Source organism: Panthera pardus, unplaced genomic scaffold, assembly GCF_024362965.1.
Source record: "Panthera pardus isolate Hobbes unplaced genomic scaffold, ASM2436296v1 HiC_scaffold_24, whole genome shotgun sequence".
Classification (NCBI taxonomy): Eukaryota; Metazoa; Chordata; class Mammalia; order Carnivora; family Felidae; genus Panthera; species Panthera pardus.
Genome location: NW_026526810.1, coordinates 11,511,301 through 11,530,211, shown reverse-complemented (window position 1 = coordinate 11,530,211; position 18,911 = coordinate 11,511,301). Strand labels below are relative to the sequence as shown.

The 18,911-nt window shown below is 39.1% G+C and overlaps 1 protein-coding gene across 4 annotated transcripts in view; it reads right to left on the bottom strand.

Moving 5' to 3' along the window:
* The window catches only part of ASB7 (ankyrin repeat and SOCS box containing 7), a 50,792-nt gene that overhangs the window by 15,550 nt on the left and 16,331 nt on the right, over positions 1-18,911 (bottom strand). For 3 of the 4 annotated variants that reach the window (XM_019460090.2, XM_019460089.2, XM_053888773.1), the window contains exon 5: positions 1,578-2,183. In XM_019460090.2, the coding sequence (XP_019315635.1) occupies positions 1,578-2,183 (606 nt within the window). Of the gene's footprint in view, positions 1-1,569; positions 2,184-18,911 lie in introns of those variants that run through there. The other variant, XM_053888774.1, reaches the window with a different exon arrangement.

Genomic DNA, 18,911 nt, shown 5'->3' with positions numbered 1-18,911 from the left:
AGGCACACAGACCTGTACTGTGGAACATGGGAAACACCAGGCGCTTGTAATTACAGTCAATACAGTTAAATTAAGAATTCAGTTCCTTGAGGCACCTGGGTGGCTCAGTCGGTTAAGCGTCCAACTTCGGCTCAGGCCATGATCTTGCAGTTCATGGGTTCAAGCCCCACGTTGGGCTCTATGCTCACAGCTCAGAGCCTAGAGCCTGTTTCAGACTTCCGTGTCTCCCTCTCTCTCTGCCCCCTGCCCCCACGCCTACTCATGCTCTGTCTCTCTCTCAAAAAATGAATAAACATTAAAAACATTCAGTTCCTCAGTGGCATTAGCCATGTAACAAGTGTACAACAGCCACCATACTGGACAGCACAGACAGACCATTTTCAGACCACGCAGAAAGACCTACTGGACAGCACAAGTTAGATCCTGAGTGTGATTTCTTTTTATGCTTTAGTGTGTATACACCCAGTGGTGATAATGTCTTTTCCTTTTTACAAACATACAAAATTCAAATTATACTTCATTTCTAGACTGCTAGAAAACTTGCTGAAAGAATCTGCAAATTTCTACTCCCAAGTTCAGTTCCAAACAAGGGGGCAGATTATCTACAAGGTCAAGTAAACTCCATACCCCTCGGTACCTAGTACCCTAACTTCTTCCTTATTAATGACTGAAAGGTAAAAATCAGGCGAGGAAAGAGGAATTCACTAAAAAGTGCAGCAGTTGGTAAAATCATATATTTTGTTCATAGACTTTAGCTTCATGTTTGGAAGCTGAGCTCTGAGACACACACTCGACTAGTCACACAGGACATCCAGCAAGCGAAGGAGGCAGTGTCCGCACAAACCAATACCCCTGCCGGAAAAATGATGTAAACATGTGCACCACAACATGAGGTAGGGCACATGCCTCCAGGCTTTAAGAAGTGCCCACACAAAACCGTGTCGAAAGTGGAAGTCATGTGGACCAGGGACGGTGGCACCAAGTTTCCTACTGACAAAAAAACCTTTTCTTACAACAACTTCTAGCATCCTTAACCTGCATTATTAGTATCCCTAAATCAGGAACACTGCTGTTCATCTCATGTGGGGTCACATCATAGGAAGCCAGCAAAGAAACAATAAAACGATGAGCAACAGCTTAGCAAGAAAGCACAATTTCTAGGACACTTACACAGACACAGAACCTAAAATCCCAAACTCTCCTTCTCATTCCTCAAGCTGAAGTCCATGAAAGCCTGAATGACTATGTTAATGACCAGCAAGAACTGCTTTGTTCTAACACAGATCTTAGTGAATTTAAAAATTTCTCTTCTCTCTGTCCTTTTCTCCATTTCCTCTCTCAACCTATATACATACTCCTGTTACTTTCAGTAACACAACTGAATTTGTATGAAACCTTGTGATCTAGAAGTTTTTTTTTACTTCAGATGAATGAAGAAGAATATTAATAATAACTTATTAATAAGCAGGGCTAATAGGAATCATTAGTATCTGGTCATTTTAAGTTGTGAAAACATCTAAAGCCCCTCAGAAGATGAACATTTTAAATGCAATGACAGTAATAATGAAATTACATACTTGTGACTTCTTGTAAGAAATCCAAACATGGTCGACTACTTCCAGAAATACTTATTGAAACAGCCAATGGGGTCTGTCCTTCATAGTTCCTTGTGTTTGTGTCCGCTCCATAATTATATAACATCCGTGCACAAAGCACATCATCCCTAAGGGCAGACAAATGTAAAGGAGTCTGTCCATCTTCTAAGCGACCCAAGTTTGTGTCTGCTCCTCTCTGAAGGAACATTCGGCAATAAGAGTGATTGCTTTTGATCACAGCGTATCGCAGCAGGAAACCGTTCTGGATGTCAATGTTGGCATTGTGGTCCAGGAGGATCTTCACGCAGCTTGACCTCTCTCGGATGATAGCGAGCTGAAGTGGTGTTGTGCCTTTATCACTGAGCGGGTCGACCTCCGCCTTGAACTCCAGTAGAAGTCGGACAAAAGAGTCCCTCCCATAGTGAGCAGCCACATGGAGGGGAGTCCAGCCGTCATTACTTTTGGCATTAATAATGTCGCTCCTGTATTCAGACTCTAACATCAGGCGTGCGATCCGGGCCCGGCCATGCATAGCTGCGTAATGAAGAGCAGTGAAGCCTCCGATCAAGTCCTTAACTGTAGGATCAGCTAGGGTTAAAACCAAAACGAAAACATTAGCAGACTTGAAGACAAAACAATGGACTCTACCATGGCACAGGGCATTTAAGACGTTTCCATAAAAATTGCGAAATGACTGAACATTATAATGAACATCAAGTACTTCTTTCCTCAATTGAAGCATAGTTTCATGGAAAATAAATTTTGGCAGAAAGTTATCAAACCTGGGTTAACAGAATGAAAATGACTTACAAAGTATTTAAAAGATAGATGGGCAAAAACAGAGAGTTCAGATCGCCACATCCCCTCTCTTGGCTAATTTAACCAATTGCTTTTGGCTACTCAACTCTCTCATCTCTGTATTGTTTCATGTTTCTCTTCTGTTTTGAACTTTTTGTTTTATTTTCTCTTGTGTTTCTTGGTCTTAAAGAGAAGCATGTGTAGCAACATCTGCTGCTCTAAATTACGGATGTACTGTGGTCTGGCAGGCCACGTTGTTTTAGGGTGTATTAGGTAAAAAAAGAAAAAAAAATATTTTCTGTGGTCTGTAAAAATTCCAAAGCATGTAAGATATATGTTAAGTGATCTTGATAAATCATGTTTTCATAAGATAAAAGACTATTCTGGATTCTTAGTTTTACAAGAATTTTGGAGTTTATAAGAATTAAACACCACATTGGGTGAAAAATTCGGAGAAACCTCAGCACTGTATAAATATTATTTTCTAAAACAGTTCCAAAACTCTCTCCTAAATGGATTGATTTCTGGAGAGAAAGAGAGAGAGAGAAATGGGGGGGGGGGGGGCGGGGGTAGGGGACAGTGGGAGGAGGGAGAAGAGGAAAGAATAAAAGAGAAAGAAAAGCAACAATAATCTATCTGCTATGTCACTGACTTGTCACCTGCCCCCAATCTCTCCTGAAAGCAAGGGTCAGTTCTGTATAGCTCTCCTCCCGCTGACCTTCCGGGGCTGTGGGTAGAAGTGCTCCTTCCTACTATGTAGGTCACTGCCTGGAGGCTAGCAATTTCACGTGAAAATAAATTGTTCAGACCTAACTACCTAGGATTAAAATGCTTTCTCCTTATAAACATCACCCTTAATTTCTGGTTTGTTCATGAAAGAGAGAAATTCATGAGTGTTTTTCAAACAAATGAAAAGATTCCCAAGTTATATGATTAAACATTCAAGTATTGTTTACTAAAATGTTATTTCATTCCAAACTATATTAGGACAGCTGTGTCCCTCAGGAAAATCTGTGAGGCAGAAAACTATATATAAAATATTAATAATACTATGGAGAATAAAAATGACAATTAAGAAGTAGTTGCTAACAAAACCTGTAAAAAAAGTTAACATTTTTATGTAAGCTTTATCAGTTGAATTTATAAAACCACTTAGTATAAACTGACAGTACCCAAAGGTTGTATTACCATTTAAAGAAACTAAGAGTATTCCATCTGCCTTGGCCTTCGCTAAAAGAAAAAGATACAATACCTATTTACTCTGTGACTTAAAAAAAAAAAAAAAAAAAAAAAAAAAAAGCAAGAACATTTAAACAAAGCATTTTGCTGCCATCTGCTGGTATCAGGCATGAACTTCAGCTACTAATGTTTTCATTTAGACAGCTGACACTGAAGCCTTCACATCTGAAACCTACCTCCCTTATATACAGAGACCAAGTGAAGACAGGCATAAATCTAAAAGAATACCTTTAATTCAAATGAAACAATGAATTTTTCCAAGACTTCCATTTCTAATCTATAATGAGCTGCTTCCGACATTCTTTCTTAACCTGTCAGATTTAAGAATACCTTCTTTCATTTCTCTCACCTTTTTTCATCCACCAGGGGTGTCTTTAAGGTGCCAGCACACAGTCTTGTGTGCATCTTATACTTGCTCTATTTGACAGTTAAGACTGAAAATATGTTACGTGAAATGGCACTAGCATCTTTGGTTTTCCACTTTACTACATCTTTTTTAGGTGCTACTTACATTTTGGTGCTATACTGAGCTAGGAAAAACAAAGATTAACAGATACAACAAGGATCTGCTTAGTCTCAGAAAAACCACGAAAATGCATTAAGTAAGCACATGCTGGAAACACAGCACAGCAGAGATGTAAATTAACAATGCATGAAATTGTATACTTACTGTCCTCAAGGAATTAACAAATGGGAGACAGAAGACCATTGAGGATGCAAACAAAGATTAATTTAAGAATTATTATTAGCAAGTGCAACAGATAAGAAAAAGATCTCATTTGTGATAGTAACAGAAACCACAGAAATCTAGATAGAAATTAAGAGATGGAGCAAGGCACATGTCAAGACATTTCTTTGAACTCAATGCACTTCATCTGTATCTGCTCAAATGTCCCTTCTGAGAAAAAACTTTCTCTGAACACTAACAGAGCAGCCCCACCCACCTCATTACTTTGTCCGCTTATAGCAAGCCTCCCTCCCTCCAAGGTGCAACTTACTTTATTTTCTATTTTTATGTTTTTCAAGTGCAACTTATTTTACACAAGTTATAGTATAGTCTCAAGAAATCCATTTAAATCTACTGAAAAAAATTTAAAGTGTGTATAAAAAATGCTTCCCACCAATAGGATTTCTTTTTTTCCAACAGCTTGACTGAGGTACAATAAAATCCACTCATTTTAAACGGAGGTTGATGAACTTTGACGAATTGTATACAGCCATGTAACCACCACCACAATCAAAATATTTCCATCATCTCAAGAAGTTCCTTCCTGTCTCTTTACAGTCAATTCCCTGCCCAGACTCTGGGTCCCAGGCAACCACTAAAGTTTTGCCCTTCCAGAATTTCATAGAAGTGAAATCACATAGTGTGTAGACTTTTGTGTTTGACTTGTTTCACTCAGCAAGATGTTTCTGAAATTCACCCATGTTATCAGTGTGTATCAAAGGTTCATGCCTTTGTATTGCTGAACTGTATTCCATAATATGGATACACATTTATTTATGATTCACCAGCAGGTGGACAATTGTGTTATTTCCAGTTTGAGGCTACTATGAATAAGGCTGCTGTGAACATTCACAACCAAATCTGTAAGTGCATATGATTTCATTTCACTTGGGTAAATACCTAGGCAAGAACTGGCTGGGTCACATATTAAGTGCACGTTTAACTTCCCAAGAAATTGCCACATTGTTTTACTAAGTGGCTATATTTTCTCATAACTGAGTTTATAATTTAATTGTGTATATATTCTGGATACAAGCTTTTTGTTAGGTATGTTTTATAAATATTTTCTCCTAGTCTCTTGATTGCCTTTTCTTGTTCTATATTGTTTTGTTTTGTTTTTTGAAGAGCAGAAGTTTTAAATTTTGATGAAGTCGACTTTTTTTTGTTTTTTATTGCTTGTGCTTTTTGTGTGTCCCATTTAAGAAATCTTTGCCCAACAGAGTATCACATAGAATTTCTATGTTTTCTTCTAGAAGTGTTATACCTTGTTTTTTAAATTTGAGAGAGAGAAAAAGAGCATGTGTGAGTGGGGGAGGGGCAGAGAGAGAGGGAGAGACAGAATCCCAAGCAGGCTCGGTGCTGTTAGCACAGAGCCTGATGTGGGGCTTGAACTCACACGAACCGTGAGATCATGACCTGAGGTGAAATCAAGAGTCAGAATGAGCCACGCAGGCGCCCCTAGAAGTGTTAAACTTTCAACTCATATTTAGAAGAATGACTTATTGCTAGCTGATTTCTGTGTACAGTGCGATGAGATCAAGGTTCACTGTTTTCCACACAGGTATCTAGTTGTCCAGCACAATCTGTTGTAAAAACTATCTTTTTCCCAATGATTTATGCTTGTGCCACTGCTGAAAACCATTTACCATACGCAAGTGTGGGTCTATTTCCAAACCCTATCCTGTTCTATTGACCTAAAAGTGTATCCATACACCAATACTGGCTTGTCTTGATTACTGCAGCTTTACAGTAAGTTTTGATATCCGCAAACCTTCTTAAAAACTTTTTTGGCCAATAAATTTTGGAATCGACAATTTCTTCAAACAAACCTGCGGGATTTTGATTGGAACTTCATCACCTCTAAAAATGGAAACCATCCCCTAATACTTTAAATAATACTGATTCTTCCAAACGTGAACATGAAGTATCTATTTATTTAGGTCTTCTTTGATTTCCGTCAGGAATGTTTTGTACTTTTCAGTGTGTAGGTCTTGCGCATCTTTCATTACATTTATTGCTAAATATTTTAAGTTTTGTTGGTATAGTAATGCAGTTTCAAAATTTCATTTTCCAAGTATTAAGTGCTGATATAGAGAAATAAGGTTCATTACATACTGACCTATGTATTGTCTACCTAACTAAATTTTAGTTAAAGCACATTATTGTATATTTGTTATGCTAGTCTATGTACACAATTACATTCTGTGCAAAGAAAGCTTCATTTCTTCCTTTCCAATCCACAGGCCTCTTATTTAAACAAGAGTTGAATAAAAGTGGTAAAAACATCTACTCTTGCCTTATTCCTGATCTCGGAAAGCAATAGGCAATTCACCATTTACTGTGATGTATATTATAGCTTTTCTTAGGTGCCTTTCCTTAGGTTTTAGAAGTTATCTTCTGCTTCTTGTTTGCTGAGTCTTTATTGATGAATGGGTATTTCATATTGTCACATGCATCTTCCGCATCTATTGAAATGATCACTTGGTATTTACTTTAGTTCTATTGATAGTGGAAATTACCATGTTTTTCATATCTTAAACCTTACATTCCTGGGGTAAACTGTAGTTGGCCATGATGTAATATTCTTTTTGTTGTATACTGATAAGATTTGCTAGTATTTTGTCCAGGATTTTTTTTTTTTTTAATCTATTGTCACAAAGGATACTGGTATTCTTTCAGTGTCTATTTGGTTTTGTATCAGGGCACTGCAAACCTTGTACAGTACATTTGGAAGTGTTCCCTTAGAGTTTGGGTAGTGCTGTTATTGTTTATTTTTTTTAATATTTGAAATAATTCAACAGAGAAGGCAGCTGGGCCTGAAGTTTCCTTAGTGAAAAGTTTTAATTATCAACAAAATTTCTCCAGTATAGGGCTATTAAATTGTTTTATTTCTCCTTGAGTCAGTTTTGACAATTTGTGTCTTTCAAGGAACTGGTTCATTCCTTCTGAATGGCATAAAGGTGTCCATTATATTCCTTATTACCCTTTTAATGTCTGTAGGATCTGTCCATACATAATACTGGTGATATGTCTTTTATTTTCTTCATCAGTTTTCCCCATCATTTTCCCATCTTCGATCCCACTGATTTCTCTTCTATTATTCATTCCTATTATTACTTTGGGTGTAATTCCAGCAGTACATAGAAACTGTTCCAATACAGCTCTTTTCCCCTCCCCTCTCCTTTGTGCTACCATCGTCAAATATATTATATCTCTACATAAGCCTAACAGCAGTTTTATACTTGTTTTATATTGTTGTCTTTAAGAGATGAAAAGGAGGAAAATACATTTATACTGTTTATGGCAGAATGATTCTAAGGTGGCCCCTCCCATAATCCCTGCCTCTTCATGTCCATGCCTTTCTGTAATCCTCTCCCGGCCAGTTGTAAGCAGAACGTAGGACTTCCTTCTAACCCAAGAGTGTGGCAAAGGTGATGGCCTGTCACTACTGTGATCGTGTTCTGTTATATGACATTCCATCTTGCCGGCAGACTCGCTATAGCGACTCTCCTTGCTGACTTGATGAGGTAAGGAGCACGGGTGGGGAAGCCTACAGGACAAGAACCTGCAGCAACCACTGGAACCTCCAGCCAACAGCCAGCAAGCAGCTTGATTCTTGATTGACAGTTTGTTTTCAGCAATTAGAATATGTCATCCCACTGCCTTTTGGCCACTGTTGTTTCTTATGAGAAATCAGCTGTTAATCTTACCAAGGAATTCTTGTACATAATGAGATACTTCTCTAGGTGCTTTTAAGATTTTCTCTTTGGTTCTGGCTTTCCACAGTTTGACTAGTATGTGTACAGATGAGTTTATCCTACTCGGAGTTTGCTGAACTCCTCAGATGTGTAGTTTAATATTTTCCATCAAATGTGGGAAGCTGTGGCTATTATTTATTTAAATATTTTTTTCTGCCTCTTCCTCTCTCTCCTCTCTTTTCTGGCTCTCCCATTATGCCTCAGGCATATGTCAGTATTCTTGATAATGTCCCACAGGTGTGTGGGGCTCTGTTTTTGTTGTTGTTCTTTTTTTATATGTTCCCCAAACTGAAATAATGTCTGTTAATCAATTTTCAAGGTCACTGACTCCTTCTTCTGCCAGTTCAAATCTGCTGTTAATTACTCTAATGAATTCTTCATTTTAGTTATTGTACTTTCAGCTCAAGAATTTCTATTTGGGGACACACACATATATTCATATGTATGTAAATTCTATCTCTGCATTGCTAGTGTCTATTTGATGAGTCACTGTCATCACATTTTCCTTTAATTCTCTGAATGTGGTATCTGTCCTTAGTTCTTTGAACACATTTATAATAGCTGCTCTGAAATTTTGTTAACTAAGTATATAGCATCTGGGCCCCTCCAGAGACACTTTCTATTAGCCAGCTTTATTTCCTGTGTATGAGCTATACATTCCTGTTTCTTAAGCATGTCTCACAATTTTTCTGAAAACTAAAGATTTTAGACTATATTGTAGCAACCCTTGATTGTATCCAGGTGGGATGCCATTGCTGTTTGTTTTACTGAAATGGGCAGGCTAACTATACAAAATCTGTCTCCTCTGCAGTATGCAGCCACTTACATGTCTGCTTAGCTGTTAATATTATTAAATTCTGGCTTCTAGGGGCCACTACCAAGAATAACTTATGTTTGGCAAAAATAACTCTCTTTGACCAATGACTGGTCAGGGGTTGTACTTAAACATCTCTAATGAGCAAGGCTCCCACAATTTTTGCCAAGGTGATATGTATACAGGTTGAGGCACACATTCAATATTCAGTGAAGCTCTCATCTTCTGGTCTCCTGTTCAGCCAGGGTTGAGTCGATAACTGGGTCCTTTGTGGTCTTTCTTAAGCATGCATGTAGCCTTCCAAATTCCCAGGAATATACAGAAGCTCAATAAAGCTCAAATGGCTGTCTCATTCTCCAGGTCTCTTATTAAATGTGAGGGTACTGTGTTGCTTGCTCCAACCAGTATCACAGCCTGAGGCAGCTGTGTTGTTGGCCTTTCTAGATTGTTTGCCACCTAATTTGAGACCACTGTTATTTTCAACAATGCTCCAGGCTTAGGGCATTTCTACTGAGCTCCAAAAGCAGGTCTGCCCACTGGTAGCAAGAAGAATGCCAGTCCTCATGATAACGTGCCATAGAGATTGTTGGGGGACAGAAAGGGCGGATGGGGGCAGCCACTCTGAGTTCAGTTTCTTATGGTAAAAACTTGGATAACTGGTATAAAATTCTTTTCTACTATAAGCAGTGAAAGTTATAAATTTCTCTCTAAGCACCAAATACATCCCACAAATTTTGATATATTGTATTTTCATTAGCATTCAGTTCAGAACACTGTTTAATTTCCAAACATCTGAGGCTCTTCTAGATATCCTATTGTTGTTGATTTCTAATAAAATTCCACCGTAGTCAGAGAACATATTCTTACAATTTCATAAAATTTACTGAGACTTTATCCTGGTATCCTATCATGTACGCATGAAAAAAATCACGTACACAGGAAAAAAAAATGTAAATTCTGAAGGTGCTGGGTGCAGTTTTCAAAAATCTCAATTAAGTCAATGTGTTTGATGTTTTTCAGATTTTCTCTAGTTATTGATTTCTTTATCCAGTTGTTCCATCAATTGCTGCAAGATGTTAAAATTTTCAACTGTGATTGTATAACTGTCCATTTTTCCCTTTAATTATCAATTTTTTGCCTCCTGTATTTTGGGCTCTCTTACTGTGTACACATCCCATGATCCTTACTCCTCCTTCTTCAGTTGTGGTACTAGTTTATGTCTTAAAATAGATTTTATATGTTAGCCATAGCCACTCTGGCCTTCACTTAATTACCATTTGCATGGTGTATCTTTATCCATTCTACTTTCAACCTATCTGTATCTCTATAGTTAAAGTGTATCTCTTATAGGCAGCACTTCATTGAATCTTGTCTACTCCTTTTTGACAATTTCTAGCTTCTAACTGGGAGTGTTTAGTCCATTTAATATTTAATATAATTATTGATACTTAGATGAGCTTAGATCTGCCATTTTGTTTTCCATTTGTCTCCTTTCTTATTCCCCTTCTTCCCTTTACTGCCTTTTTTATACTATTAGGTCATTTTTTAGTATTCTATTTTAATTTCTCTATTGACTTTTTAGCTATATAATAAAACCTTGGTTTGCGAGCATAATTCATTCCAGAAACATGCTTGTAATCCAAAGCACTTGTATATCAAAGCGAATTTCCCCATAATAATGGAAACTCAGATGCGTTCCACAACCCAAAAATATTCATATAAAAATGATTACAATACTGTAATATAATACAAAATAATAAAGAAAATACAAAATATAAAGAAAAACAAACAAATTAACCTGCACTTACCTTTGAAAACCTTCATGGCTGGTGTGAGGGAGACAACAGAGAGGAGGGTTATTGTACAGGACGACTTTTGCTAGCATTAACGAATCACAGCTATCTACTGACTCAAGGGAATCATTTTCTTTTTGTGCAACTTTATCAAGGAACCTATCCATTGACCCTTATTTTGCCTCCTTTTGAAGATTTCACAGAAATGTAACACTGCATTGACGATCAACCACAATCCCACAGCAAGAGAGAGAGAAGAACCACTGGCTCCGTTGTGATCACATGATATCTGGCATCAAGTACAACTCATATTGCAAGACATTGCTCATTTGTCAAGTTAAAATTTATTAGAAATGTTTGCTCGTCTTGCAGAACACTCACAGAACAAGTTACTCGCAATCCAAGGTTTTACTACTGTACATCTTTGTTTTTGGTTTTTTTTTTAGTGGTTGGTCTAAAGATGGGAATATACATACTAACCTGGCCAAAATCATAACCAGATTTGTATAGATGTACTATGATATGCATCTCATTTGTATTTAAAAGCAAAATCCTCAAATCAGGAAAATACACAGATAAACACCATACCCTAGTTCACTATACATGTGATTACTCTTTAAAAAAAGGTTTGGGAAGCACCAAATACAATTAGCTAAGTTACACAGGTATAGGCATTGCGTGGAGGTCTAAAACAGTTATACATTGTGCTGTATTAACACAGGATAGAAAGGCAACAGTGACGGAGGAAAAAAAAATCTAGACAAATACCTAAAACTTTGCTAAGAATTCACCAAAAACTACAAAGTTGGACAGTCAGATGGTTTAATGTCTCCAAACAGGATTTCTCCCAGAAACAAATTTTTTCATTAATGAAAAACTGAAAATTTAGAAAAGCAGCAGCACAAAAACCCAGCATTTCCTGATAATTACCCTCACCACTGACAGTAGGCTTGCAGCTTTTCTTCTATACCTTTTAAAAAATTACACATACTTGTGATTATAGTCTACCAATTTAATCATTTCTCTGTATTTGGGCATGAGAATTTTAAAAATTATATGAAATGAAGGGTGAAATTTTCAGACACAAAAAAATTCCTTCATTTAAGATGGATTTATTGGAATAAATTAATTAGAAGTAAATTTACTGGACAAAAAGATCTTCCAATTCTAAGGATCTAATACATACTTTCAAACTGCTTTCTAGAAGTGCTTTCATAAATTCCTACCATTAATGTTTCTTCTTTATCACATTTGGGATAATAATTTGCAAAATCTTTCCTTTTTGAAAAGCTAAAAATAATTTCTCACCACACTGCTATGGATTTCTTTGATTCATCCCTTACCTCTCTAGCTTATTTTCATGTGTTTCACCATGAGGATTTTACCTACTGTTTCAAGAAGAACTCTGAGATTCTTTCCTCAGGCTCCTATGGGGATGTGCTTTACGGACTTAACAATTCTACTGCCCTCCAGGTTAGTTACATGAACCCAATCTAAAGATAAATGATCACACCTAAGATAGGGTCTCTTAATGTTATTTTTATAAAATGTCCAACATGATCTTAGAATTTTTAGAGAGATTCCTAGTGGGAAAATGAAGATGATAGTAATAATGGGTTTCTTATACTTTCCACTATTATAATACAGACTCTTCTGCGTAACTTCAACAGCACACTAATCTGAATAGGAAGATTAAGAATTTGTAATATACTATCACTAATTATTATATTAGTTATTATATTACTAATATATTATATTATGTGTCCAATATTTGGTTACTGTTGTAATGGTTTGGGGCACCATGAACTATATCCACATAAGATGGGAATAATAAGCAAAAGCAACTAGCCATTACATCTCTCGCCCTCTCCTCCCTGTCCCCTGAGACCTAACAATACTGAAACTAGGCTAATTTATAACCCTATAATGGCCTCTAAGTATTCAAGTGAAAGGGAAGAGCCATGTGTCTCCCACTTTAAATCAAAAGCTAGAAATGATTTAAGCTTAGTGAGGAAGGCGTGTCGAAAGCCAAAATGGGCTGAAAGCTAGGCCTCTGGAGCCCGCTAGCCAAGCTGTGAATGCAAAAGGAAAGTTCTTGAAGGAAATGAGAAGTGCTACTCCAGTGAACACACAAATGATCAGAAAGCAAAACAGTCTTATTGCTGATACAGAGAAAAGTTTTCGTGGTCTGGGCAGAACATCAAACCAGACACAAGCTCCCTTAAGCCAAAGCCTAGTCCAGAGCCAGGTCCTCACTCTCTTCAATTCTGTGAAGGCTCAGAGAGAGGAGGAAGCTGAAGAGGAAGAATTTGAAGCTAGCAGGTTGGTTCATGAGGTCTAGGGAAAGAAGCCGTCTCCATAACATCAAAGTGTAAGGTGAGCGTCAAGTGCTGATGTAGAAGCTGCAGCAAGTTCTCCAGAAGATCTAGCTGAGATAGTTAATGAAGGTGAGTACACTAAACAATAGATTCTCAACGTACACAAAACAGCTTTCTATCGGAAGAAGATGGATGCCATGTGGGACTTTCGAAGCTAAAGAGGAGAAGTCAATGCCTGGTTTCGAAGCTTCCAAGGACAGGCTGACTCTTTTATCAGGGGCTAACGTGGCTGGTGACTTTGAGTTGAAGCCAGTGCTCATTTACCATTTCGAAAATCCTGGGGTCCTTAAAAGTCAACTAAATCTACTCTGCCAATGCTCTATAAAGGGAAAAACAAAGCCAGGATGACAGCACATCTGTTTACAACACGGATAACATACCATTCTAAGCCTACCTTTGAGACTTACTGCTGAGAAAAAAAAGATTCCTTTCAAAATGTGACTGCTTGTTGACAATGCACCTGGTCACCCAAGAGCTCTGATGGAGATGTACAATGAAATTAATGTTGTTTTCATGCCTGCTAACACAACATCCATTCTGCAGCCAATGGTTCAAGCAGTAATTTCAACTTTTAAATCTTATTACTTAAGAAATATATTTTCTAAGGCTACAGCTGCCATACACAGTGATTCCTCTGATGGATCCAGGGAAAGAAAATTAAAAACCTTCTGGAAACAATTCACCACTCTAATTGTAGTTAAGGACATTTGTGATTTGCAGGAAGAGGTAACATATCAACATGAACAAGAGTTTGGAACAAGTTGATTCCAACCCTCATGGATGATTTCCAGGGTTCAAGACCTCAGAGGAAGAAGGGACTGCAGCTGTGGTGGAAACAGCAGGAGAACTAGGATTAGCAGTGGAGCCTGAAAGGGGCACCTGGATGGCTCAGTTGGTTGAGCATCCGACTTTGGCTCAGGTCACAATCTCGTGGTCTATGAGTTTGAGCCCCACATCGGGCACTGTGCTGACGGCTCGGGGCCTGGAGCCTGCTTCAGATATTCTCTCTCTCTCTCTCTCTCTCTCTCTCTCTCTCTCTCCCCCTCCCCTGCTCATTCTGTCTCTCTCTCTCTCTCAAAAATGAATAAATATAAAAAAAAAATTTTTTTTTTAAAAGGAGTGGAGCCTGAAGATGGAATTGAACTGCATCTCACAATCTAACTTGAACAGTGAGAAATTGCTTCTTACAGGTAAGCAAATAAAGCGGTTTCTTGAGACGGAATCTACTTCTGGTGAAGATGCTATGAAGGTTGTTGAAATAACGAAGGACTTAGAATGGTACATAAACTTAGTTGATAAAGCAGTGGCAGGGTTTGAGGAATGACTCCAATTTCGAAAGAAGTTGTGGGCAAAATGCTATCAAGCAGAATCGCATGCTACAGAGCAATGTTCACGAAAGGAAGAGGCAATCGATGTGGCAAACTTCACTGTCATTTGAAGAAATTGCCACAGCCACCACACCCTTCAGCAACCACCACCCTGATCAGCCAGCAGCCGTCAACATGGAGGCGAGACCCTCCACCAGCAAAAGGATTAGGACCGGTTGAAAGCTCAGATGATGGTTAGCATTTAGCAATTAAGTATTTTTTAATTAAGGCATGTATAAATATTTTTAAACATAATGCACACTTAATAGACTACAGTATAGTATCAACATAACCCTTACGTGCACTGGAAAAACAAAAATTCATTGACTTGCTTTACTGTGATAGTCACTTTATTGACGTCGTCTGGAACCCAACCTGCTCATCTCCAAGGAATGCCTGCAAAGCAGCAAAATGTAATTTACCTGCACAAGCTAATGTTTTATATCTGTGAGGCCTAACACAGTCGCTACTAGTTATATGTTGCTATTGAGCACTTGAACCACGGCTACTCTCAATGAAGAACTGAATTTTTTAAATTTCATTTAGAATTTATTTTAATTTCTTTTTTTTTTTTATTTTTTTATTTTTTAATATATGAAATTTACTGTCAAATTGGTTTCCATACAACACCCAGTGCTCATCCCAAAAGGTGCCCTCCTCAATACCCATCACCCACCCTGCCCTCCCTCCCACCCTGCCCTCCCTCCCACCCCCCATCAACCCTCAGTTTGTTCTCAGTTTTTAACAGTCTCTAATGCTTTGGCTCTCTCCCACTCTAACCTCTTTTTTTTTTTTTTTTTTTCCTTCCCCTCCCCCATGGGTTTCTGTTATGTTTCTCAGGATCCACATAAGAGTGAAACCATATGGTATCTGTCTTTCTCTGTATGGCTTATTTCACTTAGCATCACACTCTCCAGTTCCATCCATGTTGCTACAAAAGGCCATATTTCATTTTTTCTCATTGCCACGTAGTATTCCATTGTGTATATAAACCACAATTTCTTTATCCATTCATCAGTTGATGGACATTTAGGCTCTTTCCATAATTTGGCTATTGTTGAGAGTGCCGCTATAAACATTGGGGTACAGGTGCCCCTATGCATCAGTACTCCTGTATCCCTTGGATAAATTCCTAGCAGTGCTATTGCTGGGTCATAGGGTAGGTCTATTTTTAATTTTCTGAGGAACCTCCACACTGCTTTCCAGAGCGGCTGCACCAATTTGCATTCCCACCAACAGTGCAAGAGGGTTCCTGTTTCTCCACATCCTCTCCAGCATCTATAGTCTCCTGATTTCTTCATTTTGGCCACTCTGACTGGCGTGAGGTGGTATCTGAGTGTGGTTTTTATTTTAATTTCTTTTAAAATTTCATTTAAATGTAAATAGCCATGCCTGCTACGGACAGCCTAGGATTAAATAAGAAAGAGAACCTCACTTCTGGAATAGAGACAGCATCAACTAACCAAGTCAAACTTGCTCATTTTCTCAGTGAAACTGGATTCCTCCCACAGGACCAACAAGTATGGCTTCACACAGCTGTTCCCTGACCAGGCTTCCCTGGTGGCCATATCGCTGGCATCCCAGTAGGGTCCCAGGCAGCCTGTTATCTCTGCATTTGGGTTAGAGCTGATCATTCACTGGCGGTTTCACTGTGCAGGTGAACTGGTATTACAGTGGTGAATGGTTTGTATTAAGCATCTGTGTCTTTTCTTTTTAATTTTTTTTTAATGTTTATTTTTAAGAGAGAGACACAGCACGCGAGTGGGGGAGGAGCAGAGAGAGAGAGAGAGACAGCATCGGAAGCAGGCTCCAGGCTAAGCTGTCAGCACAGAGTCCAATGCAGGGCTCAAACTCACAAACAACGAGATCGTGACCTGAGCCGAAGTCGGACGTTTAACCAACTGAGCCCTCCAAGGCGCCCCTATGTCCCCTTTTTCTTAATTGCATTTGGTTAACTTTCAGCTGCTCATTCAATGGCAACTCTTTCTCCCCCAGGCCCCAGACCTCAGTTATCTTGATTTCTTTTCACTGCCACCACATGGCCAACTAATCTATCAGCAAAGCCTGTTGGCTCCACTTTCAAAACCTCTCCAGAATCTGACCACTTCTCAATGTAGGACTGTTCTTGTCTAGGATGAGCCACTAGCATCTCCTGCCTCAACTATTCCAAAGCTTCCCGACAGGTCTTCCCCTTTATCTTTTGCTCCTCTACAATCTACCTCCTTAAGCCAGAGTGAGCCCTTCAGTAAGGTCTTCTCATTCTTCAGTTGAGAAGCCTTCGATGGTTTTCCATTCTCAGTTGGAACAAAGTCCAAAGCCTTTTTGAACCTTCAAGGACCTACGGAACATGCCAGCTCATCATCTCTTTAGCCTCTCTCCCATCGTTCTGTTCTTGCTGTAGTCTTCCTGGCTTTTTCTTCAAAGTGCTAAGTATGTTCCCTTCCCAGAGCTTGTGCAGCACTCGCTTGTTCCCTTTGCCTCTTTAAAAAAAAATTTTTTTTAATGTTTATATTTGAGAGAGACAGTGTGCAAGCAGGGGAAAGACAGTGTGCAAGCAGAGACAGAATCTGAAGCAGCTTCAGGCTCTGAGTGGTCAGCACAGAGCCCAATGCAGGGCTTGAACTCGTGAACCACAAGATGATGACCTGAGCCAAAGTCGGCCGCTTAACCGGGGCCACCCAGGTGCCCCATTGTTCCCTTTATCTTTAACGTTTTTCTCCCAGATATTATTCTCATGGTGTGGTCTTCATTTCTTCCAGGACTCAATTCAAACAGCACACTGGAGGCCTTCCCTAAATACCTAATTTAAAACAAAATCCTGTATACCTCTTTATCCCTTCTCTGCTTCACCTTTCTTCACAGCACTGATCACCACCTGACATTGTACATTTCACCGTCAATTTCCTTCACTCAGAAATGTTTAAGGGCTGGGGCACCTCCATGGCTCAGTTAAAGCGACTCACTCTTGATTTTGGCTCAGGTCATGATCTCAGGCCACTCATTGGGCTCCACGCTGATAGTGCAGAGCCTGCTTGAGTCAGCTCAGGTCTTCATATCACCGTCCGTGAGATCAAGCCCCACATCAGGCTCCATGCTGATATAGTGCAGAGCATCCTTGGGTTCTCTCTCTATGCCCCGTCCCCACTTGCACACGCTCGCTCTCTCTAAACAAATAAACTTAAATACAAAAAAACGAAATGTAAGTGCCATGACAGCAGGGACTTTATTTTGTTGCTGTATTCCCATTATGTTCAGAACAGTGCCTGACACATAGCAGGTGCTCAATAAATGTGTTTAGAGTGGGGTGCAGGGAAATGAGACCAGAGTTCTGATCAGGAAGCAGGCACCCACCTGCTCTTGCTGAGATTGCAGGCCCTTTCACTAAGTTCACATACTATCACTAGTGAATTTGCTAAAACGCATCCGTTTCTGCCACTCCTCTCTATCAGATGTCAAATGGCTAATACAGTCCATAGAATAAATTATTGGATATGCTCTAATCATACTGAACTTTTCTCAGTTCCTAAAACCAAACATGTTCCTTTCTTCTTCTACCCTTCACACTCAGTGTCCTATGTGTTTCAAAAATCCCACATCTCTGTCCTTCCACTGCCCCATCCCTGCCCCACCTTTCAGGATCTCAAGTCAAACCATATTTTCTCTAGTAAACCTCTTTTGCTGTGGCCCCCACATCCACCACTGCAACAGTGGGGACTTTTTATACCCGGCACTTAGCTCACTCTGTTGGAACGGCATTGTATCCGTATAAGCAGGCCATACAGAATCATAGCTAAGACAGTGGATTTGAACCCTAGCTCCACGATTTATGAGGTGAATGGCCTTGGGCAAATTACTTCCCATTCTGTGGCTCAGTTTCTCAATGGAAAAACTACTACTCACCCTCACAGAGCTGCTGTGAAGCATTAGGTTACTACTAAGTGCTCAATAAGCATTGGCTATAAATCTATCCAGCCACTTGACTATGAAGGACCAGACAGCTAGCACAACACTCATTCTGTACCTTGGTGCCTGTCCTAGAGCCTGGCATATGTTAGGTACCCAACGAATATTTGCAGAATAAATACATGAATAAGTGATTTATGGAGGACCAACGGGCCACCTCATCTAACTATCTCTATGAACCTTCCCCCACCCTCATGGGACTGGGGGCCAGGAGGAGGAGGGGAAGAGAAATGAACCTTTGTTTTTTGTGGCTTATTTTGCTCACTTACCCACATTTGAACTGGACTTCAGTTCACCTTAATACCAATCACAAGAGAAGCTTATTAACAGAAGTGGGAGGCCAATCTGGAAATTTTCAAGCTCTTAAAGAAACTATGGTTTTAGGACAAGAGCAGGTAGGTCAAATTCAAACACTTTTCTAATCCCACCACAAGTCTGGCCTATTTTCAACCAATATTCAATATTTTTTTTTTTTTTTT